The sequence below is a fragment of the Dicentrarchus labrax genome, unplaced genomic scaffold, assembly GCF_905237075.1.
Source record: "Dicentrarchus labrax unplaced genomic scaffold, dlabrax2021, whole genome shotgun sequence".
In the NCBI taxonomy this organism is placed as follows: Eukaryota; Metazoa; Chordata; class Actinopteri; family Moronidae; genus Dicentrarchus; species Dicentrarchus labrax.
This window is the reverse complement of record NW_026136704.1, coordinates 1,523,101-1,543,716: the sequence shown is the minus strand read 5'-3', so window position 1 is coordinate 1,543,716 and position 20,616 is coordinate 1,523,101. Positions and strand designations below refer to the sequence as shown.

The 20,616-nt window shown below is 39.3% G+C and overlaps 3 protein-coding genes across 13 annotated transcripts in view; all 3 read right to left on the bottom strand.

The window, feature by feature from the left end:
* Positions 1-537: 537 nt before the first annotated feature.
* Positions 538-6,988, bottom strand: LOC127363050 (olfactory receptor 52K1-like). Of its 2 annotated transcripts, none has more exons than XM_051399494.1 (2): positions 5,060-6,988; positions 538-3,214 (listed from the first exon to the last, which is right to left on the bottom strand). In XM_051399494.1, exon 2 carries the CDS (start codon positions 3,163-3,165, stop codon positions 2,218-2,220), a length of 948 nt encoding a protein of 315 aa, XP_051255454.1. In that variant the 5' UTR covers positions 3,166-3,214; positions 5,060-6,988; the 3' UTR covers positions 538-2,217. The 2 variants fall into 2 exon arrangements, with proteins under 2 accessions (XP_051255454.1, XP_051255452.1); XM_051399492.1 differs by having other exon boundaries at positions 4,705-6,987.
* LOC127363044 (olfactory receptor 52K1-like) lies at positions 5,982-12,559 on the bottom strand. Of its 8 annotated transcripts, XM_051399487.1 has the most exons (3): positions 9,664-10,052; positions 8,673-8,781; positions 5,982-8,043 (listed from the first exon to the last, which is right to left on the bottom strand). In XM_051399487.1, the coding sequence occupies exon 3, from the start codon at positions 8,001-8,003 to the stop codon at positions 7,035-7,037; it is 969 nt and encodes a 322-aa protein (XP_051255447.1). In that variant the 5' UTR covers positions 8,004-8,043; positions 8,673-8,781; positions 9,664-10,052; the 3' UTR covers positions 5,982-7,034. The 8 variants fall into 8 exon arrangements, with proteins under 8 accessions (XP_051255447.1, XP_051255441.1, XP_051255445.1 ...); XM_051399481.1 differs by lacking the exons at positions 8,673-8,781; positions 9,664-10,052 and adding an exon at positions 12,484-12,559; XM_051399485.1 differs by lacking the exons at positions 8,673-8,781; positions 9,664-10,052 and adding an exon at positions 10,059-11,303.
* The window catches only part of LOC127363051 (olfactory receptor 52K1-like), a 29,448-nt gene continuing 20,562 nt past the window's right edge, over positions 11,731-20,616 (bottom strand). The window contains exons 1-4 of one of the 3 annotated variants that reach the window (XM_051399496.1): positions 15,926-16,641; positions 15,641-15,725; positions 13,012-14,202; positions 11,731-12,663 (exon numbers count right to left, since the gene is read on the bottom strand). In XM_051399496.1, the coding sequence (XP_051255456.1) occupies positions 13,206-14,153 (948 nt within the window). In that variant the 5' untranslated portion in view covers positions 14,154-14,202; positions 15,641-15,725; positions 15,926-16,641 and the 3' untranslated portion in view covers positions 11,731-12,663; positions 13,012-13,205. Of the gene's footprint in view, positions 12,664-13,011; positions 14,203-15,640; positions 15,726-15,925; positions 16,642-20,616 lie in introns of those variants that run through there. The other 2 variants (XM_051399495.1, XM_051399497.1) reach the window with 2 other exon arrangements.

Below are 20,616 nucleotides of genomic sequence, written 5' to 3'. Positions count from 1 at the left end.
ATCAAAGCCCTGGCTAATAACTCAAGTTTGCGCCAAACTTTTAGCTTCCAGCACCGTAATCCAAACGAGCATATAGATCTGCATGTGGTGAACGTTGTCATGTTTATCATCATCAGTCACTACTATTAGTGTAGTTGTTGCTACTGTTGTTGCTGTGCACCTGTCTGTCTGTCTGTCTGTCTGTCTGTCTCTGTCTATCTGTCTGTCTCTCTCTCTCTCTCTCTCTCTGTCTCTCTCTCTCTCTCTCTCTCTCTCTCACCCCAACTGGTCGAGACAGACGACCACCCACCTAGAGCCGAAGGATCTGTCCTAGGTTTCTGCCTTTTAACAGGCAGTTTTTCCTTGCCCTTGTCGCCAAGGTCTTGCTCATGGTGGTACTGTTGGGTCTCTGTAAATAATGTTATAAAGAGTTCGGTCTAGACCTGCTCTATTTGAAAATAACTTCTGTTATGAATTGGCGCTATACAAATAAAATTGAATTGAATTGAATTGAATAGTGAAGCACATGTTTAATAAAACAGTCAATGATAAATTGAATCATTTTTCTTAGTTCATAAAGTCTTTATTTGTTGAGACAACAAGCACAAATATGCAAAAGAAACCTGGGGGAAAAGAGAGAACAGTGTAACCACAAATAAGGACTTAATTAACAAAGTAAAACCAAAAGTAAAATAAGTACAAACTACAAATGAACATTAACTTGAATATACTGAAACAATAAAGATATGGACGAACACGCCTTCTTTCAAAGAGGAGGAAGGTTGCAAACAGGAACCAGAGAGCCAAATCCAACTCCCTGAAACTCTCACTCTTGCTCCACTCTCTCCAACTGAAGACGAGCTAAACGCAGCTATCTAAACTCAAGCCTACTACTCCCACCCTTTGCACCTGAAGTAACACCTGGAGCCCTCGGCCGAGGATCCTGCAGCCATCAAACCACGGGATTCTTCAGATGCCAAGAGGAAAACTCCTTCACTGACCAAAGAACCACTTTTAGTTCATTAAGCAAGAGAACTCAAAGTGGTAATACCGTAATGCTTGGCAGTCTCACACATCATTTCTCCCGCACTAATCTGACTGACTCAGAGTAGTACGGCTATGGCTACAGCTTAGCCTAATTACAACACTCACCCACCACGGCAGATGTGGCAAACACGATGACCTGGATGCCAGATGCCACAAACACAACAGGCAAACCTCTAACCTCCCTCCAGAGCCAGAGTCCTGAAATGCCAACCTCCGTCAGAGAACTGAAAAAAAGTGTCCTATAGAAAGATGGAATCAGCAGAAGTTGTTAAAACACTTAATAAAGTTTAGACACCAGTTCTTACCGCAAAAGCCCCCGAACATAACATTTATATGTGCATGCCTTATATGTGGTATGGAAATATGGCTTTACATTACTTTATGATACAATATGAATAAAGCCCACAGGGAGATTCAAAACATCAATTTCTGTTTGCTTTACAAAATATTTGAAAATAAAATCTGAGGGGTTTTTAACACATCGGTCAAGGAAATATATATTCTTTCAGGAAGGATTTAAATATAAAGTATTCAAAAGTAATCACATTCATTACATCAGCTTCTTAATTTAAATCTAAATCTTGAAGCCAGCATACATATTTAAATGCATGTACAAACTGTTAGCACAGTGGCCTCTCAATGCAAAGGTCATGGGTTAGAATCTAGCAGCCAGCTGGGTGGATACAGTATTATACAATAGTTGTATCCATATCAGCATGTATGTAGTCAAATGTATGAATTACAATTTATAATTTTGATTCTGACTCTTTTATTCACTTTATGCCTTTTATCTAATCTTATAACGCTGACTCAGGGTTCAGTGTGTAACACTGAGGAAGATCTATTGTCAGAAATGGAATATAATATTCATGGGTATATTTTAATTAGTGTATAATCACCTCAAAATGGGAATTGTTGTGTTTTCGTTACCTTAAGATGAGTCCCCTATGTTGAACCACCATGTTTCTACAGTAGCCCAGAATGGACAAACCAAACACTGACCCCTAGATAGGGCCTTAGACATTTTACATGTCCGGTTGACTGCAATCTGAAACTTCAACACTAGATGGCACTAAATCCAGATTCTTGAGACCAGTTTTGACTCTTTGTCATTCCTAACTTTTCCTACTGCAAAGAGGACTTCTACAGGATAAAGACATTTTACATCCTAGAAATGGTACAAATTGTTTTCTAAGAGTAATTCACAGTTTGGACAAAGCGACAACACGTCAGTGTCTTCAGGATGTGCTGTCGTATCTCAGCGGTTCTGATGCCGTAGATGATCGGGTTGAAACAGCTCGGAAAGAACAGGTACATGATGCTAAAGAAAACCCGAACAGCTGAAGGGAGACCGTTTCTGATCCGATACGACAGGAAAGCTGTGAGTATGATGATCAGGCTGACAGTCATGACCACGATGTGGGTGACGCAGGTGTGAAGCGCTTTGACACCTGATTTGCCAGAACTCAGCACAGAGCTGAATATGACAATGTAAGAGGCAGTGATAATGATGAAGTCCACGACAGGGATGAGGAACACTGAAATCAGCCCCATCAGGTTGTTGACAGCAGTGCTTCCACAGGCCAGCTCCACCAAGGCCATGTGCTCACAGAAACAGTGGTCAAGCACATTTCTAAAGCAGAAAGATAATGATCCTGCAAGACCCACTACCAGCGAGACCAAGAACACATTTCTGATCATAAGTGGGATTACAAACTTGAGGAATCTGGGTAACGCCATGCTTTCCTGATAGTAGAGTGGCGTGCAGATGGCAAAGTAGCGGTCTAGCGCCATCCACAGCAGCAGAGTAGACTGAAAAGCTCCGAACAGGTGAAGAAAATACATTTGAACCAGGCAGCCGCTCAAAGAGATTCCCCTCCAGTCAAACAAGAAGCTCAGCAGCATGTTGGGGACGAAGAACACCGGGAGGCTCAGGTCAACACAGGCCATGCCAGCGATGAGGATGTACATCGGTGAGTGGAGGCTTCTCTGGGAAACAATGACATACAGCAGCAGGGAGTTGGCCGACAGCGACACAATGAACATGATGAAGAACGGGATGAAGAGGACGGGCCTCAGCACTCCGAGTTTATTGAAGCCGTCAAGGATGAAATATTTGTGCGAGGAGACGTTCTCCATCCTCCTCTCCTCTTAAAACCTCCTGGTCCACCGTTTTAGTTCCACCAGCCTGAAAACAGACAAAGATTGTCGTTAATAGTTTATTCACTTCTCCACAGCTGCAGATGATAATGTTTCGGTCAAGAACGTTCAAGTTGCACAAAACCACTTCAGAAATGATCGTGCTTGCTGTAAATGCACCATCTGTAATCCACAAACAAAATAACTTCCTACCGCGTTAATGGACCCTGCTGTCACTGTCAGTACCAGGTTTTTATCTTTATACTTACAGGATGAACACTGAACAATGACTACATGTTAGTGGTCTTCCCTTATTTATCGTGTTTCATTGTAACATTTTATGAATATATTTTTGTTACTTTATCATACTAAATATTACATTTTTTATCCCTCTTGAATGATTTTCCTTTTTTTATTTTGTCTTGTTTTCTCAATCTATTATATCTAGTTTTTAATATATAATAACTTATTGTAATTTAATGTTGTAAAGACTATTTTATTGTATTTGATCGTCTTATTTAATAAAATTTTTATTTATCTCTATTACGGTCCACACTCACTCTGTCTTACTATTGACAGTCATCACTTTGAACTGCACTGACCTTTATGAAAGGTGCAATACAAATAAAGTTAGACTGATTGATTGATTGACTGATTGGTTCCAAGTGGTGTGCCGTAAGAATACAAAAATGTATCAGCTAATTTCCATCGCCTCATTTTACATTTTGTGACCTGTCAGGTTTAAGTGGGCGTGTTTCATGCAATTTTATAAAGTTATTTTATTAATAAATATATCCTGAGTGATCGTCCACGGCCCAATTATGTTTTGTATTACAGATGTTTTTGCACCAATAAGAGTTCAGGTGCCACTGTGAATTTTGTCATTATATTTTCGAATTATTAACATAAATAGAAAATATGATTCAAATAAAGACTCAGGCTCTGTAAATACAATATCACAACTACCCGACCCAAACATATTTTTTATCTTAAAGCTGTGAGGACACTTTTGGAATCTACACGTAATATAATAATGTAAATTCACACATCTGTAATCTGTCACACACACAGCTGCTGTCACAGATACGCACAAAGCTCTCTCTCCCAGCAGGCCTCAGGTAGTCTCATAGGAAGAAGGCCTACTAACAACAGTCACTAACAACTCAGGTTGGGTTCTTATTGTGGGTTAAAGTTTGGATCCAGTTTGAGGCTGTTTAACTTCCAACATTAAAAAGTTTCAAACGAATATTTTATACTTAAAAACATTTATGTAAAGTTGAAGGCTTCTCTATTTGCTGACCGTCACTTTCAGCAGTTGAAATAAAAAATGCAGTCCTATGACCATACAGAACATTAATTCTGCAAAACCCAATATTACATTCAATGACAGTGTTTTTACAGCCAAAGGCAACATTTTTTAAATTCTAACTACTGTACAATAAATATAAAGGTACACCACCAAAAACCTCAATACTGTTACTTTGTGATTTGTCAGGGGGAAAACATCATCAGCACTATGAATTATTATCGAAAACAAACCTCATAAAGAGTGGAGCTGGCTCATCTCCCTTTAAGGTGTTTGGCTTTACATCGAAGAGAAAACTGAAAACACACTGAAAGCAATCAAAAGATTTAGCCAGTGGAGCAAAATAATTACACTTGTTCCCAGTTCAAGTTCCCCTGTTTTAGGACTTTTACAGAGATGTCAGAAATAAAAGAGCACGGTAGGCTCCAGCAACATAGGATACAACAACATTACTCTGGAAAATATCTGAAATTAATCTGAGGGGAAATAATTCCCCCTGCTGTCTAGCTGTTTCACTTGTTCTATAGAGTTAACCCTGATGAGCTGCTGGTGGTTCAGCTCTGTAGAAAATAAATCTGAAGGTTTTACTTGTTGCTGTTTGGGAGTTTGTCTGTAAATGCACCCCATCTGCTGTTTGATGATGTCAGCTGCTGATTCGCCTCCATCCACCTGCCCCTGCTGAACCGCTGACTCAGCATTTTAATACACTCCGTCTGACGCTGCCATTGGCTGAAGACAAAGTTCTAAACCTCGTCACGCTGTCAGTGTGACGGACTGAAAATCCCAGAGAGCAGCCACACCACACAGTCAAACCAGGAACTAAGTATAGAAAACCTTAGTTTTTAATGCACTGAAAAACTCAAAACCAGTGTTAAAAAAGTGCTTCATGACAAGTCAGTCATTCTGGAGCACAGCAGGTGTGAACTATGAAGGCTAAGGGGCTGTTCAGATGTTACGTCTGAAAATGGAAAACACCAGCTATGCTGCTTCCATCCGTCCATCCATGGTGCTGGATCAGGTTAGGCTGCATGACAATGATGATGAAGTTGCAGTAATTTAGCATTAAGCCTCCCCTGTCTAATTAAAAGTCAAAACACAGATACATGGATCACCAGCACCGTAAAGCTCTCACAGTGGCTTTACTGCTCGATTTGTATGAAAAAAGTTGCATTGCAACAAATGTGCACCATGAAATAAACAGTTCAAAAAGTATTTGTGTGCACAATAGAGGCTCCATCTGAGCGGCTCCCAAAACTGTTGATTATTTGTGGGAACAGTTTACAAGTCTGTACACACAAATCAATAATTCAAGCCGTAAAATGACTAAATGAATCCCTTAAATTATTAAATTATCTCCCTTAAATAAATAGAATTAATCTATTGTGGCTGAAGGATCTGGAGTTATAGATTGTTGATGTTACTCTGTTCAGTTAGCGAAGAACCCAGGGTGTTAGCCACAGGCTAGCAACCAAATTTTAAAAAAAAAACAAAAAAAACCTCCATATCTTCGTTCTCTACTCAGCATTTGAAGTGTTCATGGGCTCCCAAACAATGCTTTGCCCTTTTGGTACTTCAGTGACTCCACAGTTTTGGCTGCAGGCATAAGAGTTCCTATGGGGAAGATGTCCTAAATTATGACAAGACCATGTTAAGGCAGGCATCAATAAAGTACACAATGCCAACATCCAGCGCAACGTTCAAAATCCAGTCTCTTCCAATTCATCCATCCTACACGCCTCAGGCAAATGCAATGTCTCCCCTCTTCCATTGTTGAGGAAATTTGGAGTACAACCCAAGTAGCTGCCAAAAGGTCTTGGCGCTATAACCCAGTTTCGGAAGCCAGAGGCATAGCAAGTTGCATCAGCCATCAACAGCAGAAAGCACCTTCCATGTTTTAGGAAGCATATTGCATACATGAGAGCAGGTAAGCAACCCCAACCACTGTTCAGGGTGTCCATATTCCTCATTATAGCGACTGGCAGCTGCTCCTTAACATGATGACAACAATATCACTGGAGTCTGACGTGGTCCTACTGTAAGAAGCTTCAAATCAAGTTCATGGTTGAGGTGGCTGTGCCCTAGGAGGTTTAGATCATGGAGAACCATTAGAGAAAGAGGGCAGAATATCAGGAGCTGAGGCCGGGATGGAGGACTTTATACCAGTAGAAGTGGAATATAGAGGCTTTGCTGGCCACTGGCTCCGCAGAGCATTCATGATGCTGGGCATCAGGTGGCAACAAAGAGAGCCATCAAAATTGAGAGGTTGCTGAAGGAACCTCAAGATGCCTCTGGTTCAGCTTGGGCACAAGATGAGGAGCAACCTAAACTGGAGGGTGTACAATTTTAAAAGATCTGAAACACTTGATGAGCCCAAGTGAAATGTATGATGTGTAGTCAAAGTCAAAGAAAGTAGATCAAAATCTGACTTTTCTCTAGTCACACGACTATGTTAACTAACCTTGACCATGTTTATTTTTGTGATTCCTAAGTTCTCACCAACTTCTTTCTTGTCATGGCATAGATTGGCTTTCATAGGACTAAAATACTTAATATGAAATAGTTTCTAAGTCTCTGAAGAATAGGGAACCGTTTGGACAAAGCGAAAACATGTCAGTATCTTCAGGATGTGCTGTCGTATCTCAGTGGTTCTGATGCCGTAGATGATCGGGTTGAAACAGCTCGGAAAGAACAGGTACATGATGCTAAAGAAAACCCGAACAGCTGAAGGGAGACCGTTTCTGATCCGATACGACAGGAAAGCTGTGAGTATGATGATCAGGCTGACAGTCATGACCACGATGTGGGTGACGCAGGTGTGAAGCGCTTTGACACCTGATTTGCCAGAACTCAGCACAGAGCTGAATATGACAATGTAGGAGGCAGTGATAATGATGAAGTCCACGACAGGGATGAGGAACACAGTCAACAGCCCCACCAGGTTGTTGACAGCAGTGCTTCCACAGGCCAGCTCCACCAAGGCCATGTGCTCACAGAAACAGTGGTTTATTACATTTACAGCACAGAATGACAGCGGTGCTGCCAGTGCCACTACCACTGAGATCATGAGGACATTTCTGATCATAAGTGGGATTACAAACTTGAGGAATCTGGGTAACGCCATGCTTTCATGATAGTAGAGTGGCGTGCAGATGGCAAAGTAGCGGTCTAGCGCCATCCACAGCAGCAGAGTAGACTGAAAAGTTCCTAAGAGGTGAACAAAATAAATCTGAACCAGGCAGCCGCTCAGAGAGATTCCCCTCCAGTCAAACAAGAAGCTCAGCAGCATGTTGGGGATGAAGAACAGCGGGAGGCTCAGGTCAACACAGGCCATGCCAGCGATGAGGATGTACATCGGTGAGTGGAGGCTTCTCTGGGAAACAATGATGTAAAGCAGCAGGGAGTTGGCCGACAGCGACACAATGAACATGATGAAGAACGGGATGAAGAGGACGGGCCTCAGCACTCCGAGTTCGTTGAAGCCATCAAGGATGAAATATTTGTGTGAGGAAACGTTTCCTTTCAGCGGCTCCATCCTCTTAAAACCTCTTTGTCCAGAATTGTAGTTGGATTACCTGAAAACACAAAGATTTTAAGTTATTTCAGTCAGAAAATATCATGTTTCTTACTGCACTGCATTTATCAGAATACTGTAGTTATTAGTCACTATAAAACTATAAAAATATAAAACTATAATTATCTAAATATTTTGCAACAACCCAACAGTAAATAAAATAAATAATAAAAAAATAATACATTAGTTAAAAGATATACATACATATATATGTACATAGGCTATTTTCTATTTTAGTTTTCCATCACCGGAAGATATGTTCTGTAAAATGTGAACACTCTGAAACAGGTTTTTTGTTTTCAATTTTGATACCTTAAGAATATTTTGCTAAACATACATTTTCACATTTGAACTACAGGACTTTTAAGATAGAGACCAAATAAAAAAATGAGAACGACAAAATTAAATGATCTTTTTGATGCTATTGTAGGTCTGTTAACATCAGTAATATGGTAGTAAAAACAACAGTTTAAACATAATGTTTTCAATAATGAACAACTGACAAACAAATTATTTTCAGTGTCATTTTCATGGTTTAAGTGGTGTCATCTAAAATGTTCTCTCTTGTTGCAAGATACTCACATAAAAAAAAGTTTATGTTATGTTAATACATTCACACTTTTCACTCACTTGCTTTAAAAACCTAAAGATAAAATTAGATTTTTCACAGTACAGTCACATCTTTTGAATTTTGCTGATGGGGTTGCCTTCTGTATACCTTTTGGCCAGTGATTGTACCCTGAAATATGGTTAAAACAGTGCTATTAAAATAATCTCTGAACTAAACAACACACATTCACTTGCCTGTTTTTTTAACCACAACTAGCAAAAAGTTTACAAAATGAATATATATATATATATATATATATATATATATATATATATATATATGTGTGTGTGTGTTGTAGAGCTACTTTTCTTATGTAGGCCACAGAACAAACCCACAAAGTCTTCATCAGAGACGGTTTTAGATTTCAAGTCAAGTTTAGAAGTGAAAGCTGTTTTCTGATATTGGTTATATTGGCTCAAAGGTCACCTCTAATGGGTTTATCAGCCTACCTGTAGTTTTGAAATTTGAAGAACCATCAAAAATATGTATTAGTTGCAAACGTTATGAGCAATAAGAATAAGAAGAACAGGCACTAGAGTGACTACAGAGTAGACTGATAAATCATGTCAACAAGAATATAGCAATAACATTCATTAGTAAATATGTCTGCTGGCTGAACGTGAAATTTGATTCAACAGCAAATATTTGTCATAGGAAAAAACACACAACATGACACATTTTAGCAAACAAACTCATCTCTCCTTTAGTGTGAGTTTGGTGTCACGTTGAAGAGAAAACTGAAAAACCATTGACATTAATTTAAATACTTAAACATTTTCTCAAAATCACACTGTCTAAAAATGATAGAGAAATAGCAGATAATTGCACTAAAATCAATATATGACAATATAGAAGATGTCTGAAACTATCTGGGATGAAATAATCTCCCCCCACTATCTGATTGTTTCTTTCTTTTGAAGAAAATCAGATCTGAAGACTCAAACATCATGACTTAAACATGATGAGCTGCTGACAGTTCAGCTCTGTAGAAAGGAAATCAGCAGGTTTTACTTGCTGTTGGTGTTTGGGAGTTTGTCAGTGAAGTGAGTCCACCATTCAGCCCTCCATCCCCTTATCCCTAATGAATGCTGACTCAGCACTTTAATACTCTCTGTCTGACACTGCCATTGGCTGAAGAGACAGTCCAACACCTTGTCACACTGCAGCCAGAATAACAAATTGAGTATACATTGGGTAAGACACAAAGTTTCGCTTTGACAACCTGTAAAACTTTAGTTTTAAATTTAAACACTGAATACACATATAGCAATATGTTCAGTTCATCCTGCTTCCATTGACATTGTAAAAGTCTAAATCGGTAGACCAGCTGACCCTATATCACCTATATCACAGTGAAGTCTAGGGCTACTGTTTTGGCTTGACGAACAAAGACTATTAGAAAGCACCCCAGTTCCAATGTCTTCCAGCCTCCAGTGGGCCCATGCAAGGTTCTGTGTCCCCCAGCCTTAAACCTGTTACTCTGCTGGAAAACCACAGGGAGGGAGAGAGATCAAAGTGGACCTGTTCTCCTGTGTTTCATGCTCTCTCTTGCTTCAGTCTTTTTTTCTTGCTTCCGTATTTGATCTGCTGCTGATGACTCTTAAGATGTTGTGGTCTGGGTAGACTAATGTGCTGTTATTTCTTACTTCTTATTGAGTACTGCCACCTCTGGGGATGGCATGGCCTTACTCATCACTGAGATCCCCTAGGTATGGACCCCAGTATTTTTTCAGAGGGGTATAAAGTTGCCTAAAAATAACTACTTTGATGCTTTGAAGCCCCAAAAGCCCCTAGCAAGTTCAGTATTTGGACCACAGTATTTCCAAAACCGTGCATACAGCAAAGCTGGTGAGGTTCTCCTAAACGCTTGTGTAACTACATTTCCAGGTAAACACGCAGTTAACTTAATATTAAGAAAACAGCACTGAAATTGTCCTTTTTAAAATGTATTCAAAACGCCAAAAGGATTAGGGTTATGTTGGGTTTAGGGTTAGGGTTGATACCCTAATAAGGTGAAAAAACCTATAATTGTTTTCATTTTCAGCTCGCTGTGAATGATGTCTAAGTGTTGGTAAAATGTAATATGGTATCGAGATCCTCTGTCACAGCTGACTGTGACTGAGCTCAGGATGAATGAATGTTAATGTTAATTTGTGTGAAGAATGATAATACAAAATTTTATTGTGACTCAGAGTCAAATGCTCACAGTAGAGTAAGGTCAATGAAGTTGTTATTTGCCATCAACAATAAAATCTCAATGTAAATCACATCAACGTGTACATTAACAGAAGTTAGGTAGTCCTATGCTTAGCTGGGAACACTGTTAAGCTAGTGAAGTTATTAGTGTCCTATAAGCCAGGCTCGTAAAAGATGTGTTTCCGATGTCAGACAGTCTTTGCAGTGCATTCTGATTGCAGATCAGAAGAAGCTGACTGTGGTGGGGCACAATGTAAAAATGTGTGTACTGCAGTGCCCCCTCCTGGTTGTTCAACAGCACTCGTAGTTCAGCAGAGGATTTCCATACCGTTTATTAAAGGGACACTTCACCCATTTGCATTAAGCTTTGTATCATTAGAACCCCAGTCATATTTTTGAATGGTCGTGCATCATTCCCTCACTTTCCCTGAGAGGGGAGAAATAAGGATTTTAGTGTTGTAAAAATTTTTTTTTTGTTTTTTGGGGGGGGGGGGGTTTTTTTTAAACCCGGGAGGGAGGGGAAGGGGGGAGGGAGGGGGAGGGGGGGGCGGAGGAGGAAATATAATTTTTTTTTTTAATATATTTTTTTTTTTTGTTGTTGATATATTTCTGTAAATAAATCGTTACATTCACGTTGTTGTGAATAGCGTTTAAAAAACCCTAAAGTCAAATAGGCACCAAATTCAAAATGTATGTTACATTTCGACTACATATATAACCTACTTTCAATAAATATTAATGTTTCCACGGGTGAAATGCTCTTTTAAGCATGGTAGAGAGAGGAGTGCTGCTGCCTTCTCCTGCTGCAAATTTCTGTCACGGATCATTGCATTTTTGGCTTGAGAATCAAAATATAGTTAATATGCTTTTGTTACAGTGAGGTATGGTCTCTTTAAAGTTTATTCAAGCTGGAACACATGACTGTAACAACTAGGTGCATAACTTTAATATTTCTTGGGGCTGGAAGCATGCTGTGCTACCTTTTCAGGCTCTGTTTCTTACTCAGGCTGAAATGCACGCAGAACACTGCCAGGCATGAGCTCCCTAAGGTTCACAGGGACAGCGGCACACCTAAAAAGACTTTAATTCAATGGACATTCTGATAGTTTGGCTAGCTTGCATTCAATTTGTGAGATTCGAATGCTGAAACAAAATATTACAGTTCCTACAGAGTGGGTTTAACTTGAACAGCTAGGGGTCGCCCTATAGCTCACCTGGTAGAGTTGACCCATGTGCCAAGGTGGAGTCCTTGCTGCATGAGTTTGAGTTCAACCTGTGGCCCTTTGCTGAGTGTCATCCCCTTCTGCCCCCCCTTTCCCATAACTCTTCAGCTGTCCTATCTAATAAAGACAAAGCCTAATATACAGTATATATATAAACTTAAACAGCTAGCAGCAAAGAAAAACCTAACATTTTACGTAAAATTGGCCTAAAATTACAACATTGCACAATTATGAATAACTACTAACAGTAGTATACCTCACACAGGGCACCATTTGCCAGGGATTACAATGGTTCAAAAGGGACACGGAAAAATGTATTCATTTTGGCTATGAAAATGATCAAAATTATCAAAGTAATAATAATATAATAAATAATAATTTAAATGAATACTAAAGTCCTTGCGGCACCTACCTTTAACCATTGTAATCCCCAAAAGAAGCACAGGGTTTGCCGATAACAAAACAGCTATATTCTCAGCCTTGACTATAACTGCTATGAGTTACTTGCTGTAGAGGTCCAGTTGATGGTTTGTGTTCTACATTTGTCCTTGCAGTGGCACTGCTGGGTGGGGACAATGGGAGTGAGTGGACTCTAAAAGCAGAAGGGGAGAGGTTATGAGGTTAGGTAATCTTTATGACATTGTCAGTAATTCACAGTAGCCAGAGAAATAGAATTGTTTTTATATATGGAAAAGCATAATAACATCAACACTGTAATGTAACCCCTAAACTAGTGCACATCTTAATGAACCACAAAATTCATAACATATAATGTCATGTTTCCAAACTTTGCGTGACAGCAGTTTGCAACTACTTAAAGTTTTACGTGTCTGCTGGCACATAATAATGTTAGCTGGCTAGCTAGATACATTCTGCTCAAACATGGTGTTTATTGTGGATGTTTGGGGCCTTTCAGAGGAGTTAGGTAATAAAGCATCACCTGGGCTCATGAGTATCCCCACTCTTGCCTGGCGCCGCTCACCCTGGGGAACTCCTAAAGAAGAGACATTCAAATACCTATCTCATAATTTCTAATTAATGTAAGATAAAAGAACTTCCATTTTTGTCATTATTTATTGAGTATTTTTTATTTCCCTAATGGAAATGGGTAGAGACATTTTAAATGACAGTTTCTTAAGAATGGAGCACAGTCTGTACAAAGCGGCAGCTCGTCAGTGTCTTCACAATGTGCTGTCGGATCTCAGTGGTTCTGATGCCATAAATTATTGGGTTGAAACAGCTAGGGAACAGCATGTACATGGTGCTGAAGAAAACCCGAATGGCTGCAGGAAGACCATTTCTGATGCGATATGACAGGAAAGCAATAAGTACAATGGTGAGGGTGACAGTGATGACCACAATGTGGGTGATGCAGGTGTGGAGCGCTTTGATACCTGATTTGCCAGACTTGAGCACAGAGCTGATTATCACCACATAAGAGGCAGCAATACAGATAAAGTCGACCACAATGACGAGACACACTGAGATCAACCCCACCAAGCTGTTGATGGCAGTACTTCCACAGGCCAGCTCCACCAAGGCCATGTGCTCACAGAAACAGTGGTTGATCATGTTCCCAAAACAGAATGACAACCTTCCTGCCAGGGTTACTATTACTGTATTCACAAAGAAGTTTCTGAACAGAGGTGGAATCACGAACTTCAGAAATCTTGGTAAAGCCATGTATTCATGGTAGTACAGTGGTGTGCAGATGGCAAAGTAGCGGTCCAGTGCCATCCATACCAGCACTGTGGACTGAAAACCTCCTACAAAATGCATGATGTGCATCTGAACCAGGCAGCCAATCAGAGAAATTCCTCTCCAGTCAAACAAGAAGCTCAGCAGCATGTTGGGGACAAAGAACACCGGGAGGCTCAGGTCAACACAGGCCATGACGGCAATGAGGATGTACATCGGTGAGTGGAGGCTTCTCTGTGAAATGACGACGTACAGCAGCAGGGAGTTGGCCAGCAGTGACACAACAAACATGATGAAGAAAGGGATGAAGAGGACGGGCCTCAGCGCTCCGAGTTCATTGAAGCCATCGAGGACGAAGTGTTTGTGCGAGGAGACGTTCTCCATCCTCCCCTCTTCATAAAACTTCCTCGTTCAGGGTTTTAGTTGGATCACACTGAAAACAGAGAGACCAAATGATTTGAAACTGCAAAGTGTGTTGCTGTAAGGCACCTTCTAGTTGTACAAACTAAGATATGTCTTGTTAACAGTACAGCTGAAAATAAGGCAAAAGAGGAATTCAGAAAATTGTTAATGGACACTCAATGCGCCTCATTTATTTCTAATATTTTGATAACTGCACAGTCTAGAGCTCTTTTAACTTTTAACTCGTCCCATAATTAAGGATACATGCAAATCACTTTAAACTTTGTAAAATGGTCTTGGCAGCCAATCATGACCAAATGTAAAAATGTCACCTTAAGTGTTCTGTAGCTGTTGTGTCTTCATTAATCTTCTAGTGTATAGATTATATGCAATGTAACATTTAAAGCTTTTTGTGGCAAATAATCACAGTTAATTTAAATCTGAAACTCTAAACATAACTTGCTCCAGGGAAATCTCTGGCTTCAGGGACAACATAAACACACACTAACACATTAATCTCACTTAGTCGTACACCCCTCAGGTTCACCACGTCAACTTTTTGCAGATTTACCTCAAAGGACTTTTGATTCAGCACAAAATACAACAGTCTTTATCCCTTTACTTTGATGAAAACATGTTGAGTTGATGTCATCTTTACAGAGTAAACCGCTAAACCAGTTATAGAATTACAATATAGAGAAACATAATAATATTGAGTAAATAAAGTACAAAAATATAATGTTTCTAAGAGACTTATGTTTAGCAATAAGCATAAGTAATGCTTGATAACAGTGGGAAAACATAATGTTGTGATGAGTTGACAATCACATAATGCTGATATTTTATGTATAATTTAATGTCTTCAATTATGTGAATAGAACTGTAACATGATGGCTGACAGGCCTTTTGAGGGTCTCCTTTCTATTTGTTTAGGAAATCACATTGCATTGAATCCCCAAATATATTATCCTTTGCTGAGGCCAATCAACAGATTTAAAGAAAACTGTCCGATTGTTAACACAATTCAACAGAACAGGTCAAGATCTGTGAAGATTTTTTATGAGTTGCTATAAGAAAGATTTCTAGGACTGCTTTTATATTTTGCAGACCTAACAATTACCTTACTAATGTTCAAACTTCCTGCATTAGCTATAGTTCTGTGGTTGACTAACAGAAATAAGGAGTAAGACGCTGCTGTAATACCTGCCAAGATTGTGGATATATTCATCAACAGGTCTATAGTGATAACATAAGGCCCAAACTCGTAATGATTATCTTGTCATTTTAGGCCTATCAGTATCTTTTGGTGATGTTGCCTGGTCCAGTGTTTTTTCTTATCTTAATCCAGGGTCTAAAGATAGAGGGTGTTGAATGTCGTACAGTTTGTGAGGACCTCCAAGAAACATTTATTTTTTTCCCAGCTATTTAAATGAAACTGACCATACCATACAACATTTGGTCAAACAAACCTCACAAAAAGCAGAACTAGCTCAGAGCTGGCTCATCTCTCCTCAGGGGGTTTGGTTTCACATTGACGAGATAACTGAGAACACCCTGAAAATATAATGGAATTAATCAAGAGATTCAGCCACTGTAGTGAGATCATTTCCAGTTCAGTAAGACAGATCAAATCACTACAATCCCAATATATGGAAATATAGAAAATGTCTAAAACAGTTCACAAAGTAACAAAGTGATTGTTTCTATCTTTTGAAGAAAATCATATTTCAGGACTCAAACATGAAGAGTTAAACCTGATGAGCTGCTGACAGTTTGGCTCTGTAGAAAAGAAATAAGCAGGTTTTACTTGTTGTTTGAGAGTTCGTCACTAAACGTGTCCCGTCTGCAGGTTGATAATATCAGCCACTGACTCATCCATCCAGCCCTCCATCTACCTGTCCCTACTGAATGCTGACTCATCATTTTAATACCCTCCGTCTGACGCTGCCATTGGCTGAGGAGATAAAGTCGGACTGAAGATCCCATAGTGTCATGCAGTCAAAATAAGTAATTAAGTATGAAAAACTTTACATTTTAAAGCACCTTAATTTTATGTTGCCGCGACTGCTGCTCGCCGGCCCAACTTCTGAAAGAGTCCCAATAAGAATTGTTAAATACTGCGTAGAAAGAAATATGTTGCGGTTCTATTAATGGCCACAAGGTGGAACTATTGCGGGTAGAATTGTATGAAATGTTACATGTGAAGTGTGGCTTTGTATAAAGCACTATTACACAATAAAGCTAAAACTTGTGAAATAAAGTTAAGTAAATGTTAGCATTATTGTTAGTATAATATGAGTAAAAAATACAGTACAGACCTCTGACTTATAGTTACAGCAGTGACATATGCCCTGTGTCTACAGCATTGACTTTTGTCCTGACATCTGTAATTTAGGTATTATTGTCAAATAGACTTGGATCAAATCTTTGTTAACTGTATCTAAAGGACAATTATTGTCAATTATTGGACTTCACTAAAAACTATGAAATAAAGTAAATATTAATCATTATTTTTACTGTTATATTAATCAAACAGGCAATATAGACCTCTGTCTTGCTTGATAGCACTGACCTGTTCCCTGTATCTATAGTACTGACCTCTACCCTGGTCTGAGGTGGCTGTGGCTCAGGGTGTAAAGCGTGTCGTCGAATAATCAGAATGTTGGCTGTTAAATTAATACAATAAAAACAATAAAATGTAAAACAGAAAAAAAATGTTGACAGAAAAAATAATCACATAGGAGAAAAATAATGTAAAAAAACAATGATTAAAACATAAAAGCTAAAGCTATAACATTACTCTAAATTACAAGCTAGATTAAAAAGATAGGTCTTAAATTTCCTTTTAAAAATACTGAGAGAGAGAGCCATTGTGATGCAGTACCAGTGAGTGCCAGTTCCAGAGTTTAGGGGCATAAAAACAGAAGGTACTCTCACTGTACTTTTATGGGTCACATAAGGAACGTTTCAAAGAAAAGCAGTGGAGGACCTCAGTGATCTAGCTGGAACATAAAATAAAATAAAGTCTGTGATGTATGGAGGTCATTTAAAGCTTTACAAACAGATGAAATAATTCAATTCAATTCAATTCAATTTTATTTGTATAGCGCCAATTCATAAAGAAGTTATCTCAGGACACTTTTCAAATAGAGCAGGTCTAGACCGAACTCTTTAACATTAATTACAGAGACCCAACAGTACCACCAGAGCAAGCACTTGGCACAAGGGCAAGGAAAAACTGCCTGTTAAAAGGCAGGAACCAGGACAGATCCTCCGGCTCAGGTGGGTGGTCGTCTGTCTCGACCAGTTGGGAGAGGAGGAGAGAGAGAGAGAGAGGGGGGGGGGCACAGACAGACAGACAGGTGCACAGCAACAACAGTATTGGCAATGGCAGTCAAGCAGGACCAGGCAGGAGGCCCACCAGGATCCATGAGAACCTGCGCAAAGCACAAGAACTCCGGGGAAGAAGTGGAGTTAGTAACAGCATTAAAGGGACAGAATGAGTGCAGAAAGGGAAGAGAGTAGCTCAGTGCACCATGGAAATCCCCCGATAGTCTAGGCCTATAGCAGCATAACTAAGGGATGGTTCAGGACCACCGATCCAGCCCTAACTATAAGCTTTATCAAGAGGAATGTCTTAAGCCTACCTGAATGTGGTGAGGGTGTCGCCTCCCGAACCACAACTGAAGCTGGTTCCACAGGAGAGGAGCTGTAACTGAAGGCTCTGGCTCCTGTTCTACTTTAGAACTATAGGAACCACAAGTAGCCCAGCATTCAGAGAACGTAGTGTCTAGTGGGGTAATAGGGACTATGAGCCTTTAAGATATGAAGGGGCCTGACCAGAAGAGCTTATAGGTGAGGAGGAGTATTTTAAATTCAATTCACATTTTATAGGGGCCAATGCAGGTAGCTAGTACAGGAGAGATGTGATCTCTTTTCTAGTTCCTGTCAGTACCGTGCTGCAGCGTTCTGAATTAATGGAGCGTTTTAATGGACTTATTGGGGCAACCTGATAATAAAGAGTTGCAGTAATCCAACCTTGAGTAACAAATCATGGATTAGTTTTCTGCATCTGTCTGTATAGGATGTGTCTAATTTTTCTAATATTACGTAAATGAAGAAGGCAGTCCAGAGGTCTGCTTTATGTGGGAGTTAAATGACAAATCTGATCAAAGATAACTCCAAGATCCGACAGTGGTGCTAGAGGCCAAGTTAATGCCATCTAGAGTGACTATATCTTTAGACAATGAGTCTCTAAGGTTTTGGGGCCAAGAACAAGAATTTCGGTTTTCTGAGTTTAACATCAGAAAATTGCAGGTCATCCAGGATTTTATGTCCTTAAGACATGTTTGTAATTTAGATAATTGATTAATTTCATTGGGTTTGATTGATAGATATAACTGCGTATCATCCATAACAGTGAAAGTTAATGGGTGATTCCTAATAATTTGCCAAAGGGAGCATATATAAAGTAAATAGTATTGGTCCAAGTACAGAACCTTTGAACCCATGACTAACTTAGTATTTATGGAGGATTCATCGTTAACATGTACAAACTGAGAACGATCTGATAAGTATGACTTAAACCAGGTTAGGGCAGTTCCTTTAATGCCAATTTGATGCCAAGTCTCTGTAAAGAATATCATGGTCAATGGTGTCAAATGCAGCACTAAGATCTAATAATACAAGTACAGAGACAAGTCCATTGTCAGAAGCAGTCAGAAGGTCATCATTAACTTAACCAGAGCTGTCTCGTGCTGATGAACCAAATCGACGAAAATCCTCAAATAAACTATTGTTATGTAGAAAGTCACACAACTCTTGGCGACACTCTCCAGAATCTTAGAGAGGAACGGGAGGTTAGAAATGGTCTATAGTTGGCTAAAACCCCGGGTCAAGAGTAACTTTTAAGAAGGGTTAATACAGCTACTTAAAGGACGACATATCCTGATAATAAAGAAAGATTAATCATATCCAGTAAAGAGTCCAATTAAGGGAACAACTTCTTAAGCAGCCTAGTTGGGATCGGGTCTAACAGACAGGTTGATGGCTCGATGAAGAAATGATGAAGTTAACTGATGAAGATCGATAGCAGAAAACAGTCTAAATATAACGAGTTTACATTGACAGAAGTCCCGAACTGGAGAGCCACGATAACCGTTGATGGCAGTTGGTGATTAATTTTTCTCTAATAGTAATAATTTTATTATAGAAGAAGCTCATGAAGTCATTGCTACTTAAGTTTATGGGGATATGTGGCCGATAGAGCTGACTCTGTCAGCCTGGCTACAGTCGAAGAGGAACCTAGGGTTGTTCTTATTTTCTTCTATTAGTGCTGAGTAATAGGCTCCTCGGCATTACGGAGGGCCTTTCTATAAATCTTAAGATCATCTTGCCAATTGAGCGATATTCGATAATTTGTAAGAGCCCATTTCCTTCAGATTTCCTAGCTATTTGCTTAACGGCGGGTTTGGTGGTTATACCAAGGTGCTAGTCTCCTATGTTTTAATAATTTCCTTTTATAGGAGCGAAGAGTCTAATGTTGATCGTAGTGAGCCTGTAGCACTATGACAAGATTATCAATTCAGAGGGACTAAAGTTGTTATAGGACTCTGTTAAATCAGACATGGCATTGAATAAACACGAAGGAATCCCTCCTAAATTTAGCTACAGCACGTCAGATAGACATCGCGTAGGAAGTTTCCAATGGCTTATAATCTAATAGTATGAATTCAAAAGTTACTAAATAATGGTCAGAAGGAAAGGATTATGTGGGAAGACTATTAAATGTTCAATATCAATGCCATATGATAGAACAAGGTCAAGAGTGTGATTAAAACAATGAGTTGGTTTATTTACACCGACAGAAGCCAATGAGTCTATTAATGATATAAATGCATTACTAAGGCGCATTGTCAACATCCACATGAATATTAAAATCACCTACAATAATTACTTTATCTGATTTAAGGACTAAGCATAGAAACCGAAAATTCAGATATAAAGTCAGAGTACGGTCCAGGAGCGCGTACACTATAACAAATAGAACTGGCTGCAGTGTTTTCCAGTTTGGGTGAGAAAGGCTAAGAACAAGGCTCAAATGAATTATAATTAGTTTAGGTTTAGGGTCCATTAAAAGCTCGAATCATATATAGCTGCACCCACCTCCGGCCTGTGCCTCGAGGAATGTGAGTATTAATATGACTGGGGGGTGGATTCATTTAGGCTAACATACCCGTGGAACAACCAGGACTCAGTAAGACAAAGTAAATCAATATCATAATCTGATATTAATTCATTCACTAAAACAGCTTTAGAGGACAGAGACCGATATTTAACAGCCCACATTTCATTCTCTTATTTTGTGCACTGAGGAGTGGTTTTAATTTTATTAGATTTTATGTTGAACTCCTCTTGTTTTATTTCTTTAACCCTGTAACACCCC

Excerpts from the sequence above, each read along its gene's own strand:
- LOC127363044 (XM_051399481.1), bottom strand. The coding sequence starts at position 8,003 with ATGGAGCCGCTGAAAGGAAACGTTTCCTCACACAAATATTTCATCCTT.
- LOC127363050 (XM_051399494.1), bottom strand. The coding sequence starts at position 3,165 with ATGGAGAACGTCTCCTCGCACAAATATTTCATCCTTGACGGCTTCAAT.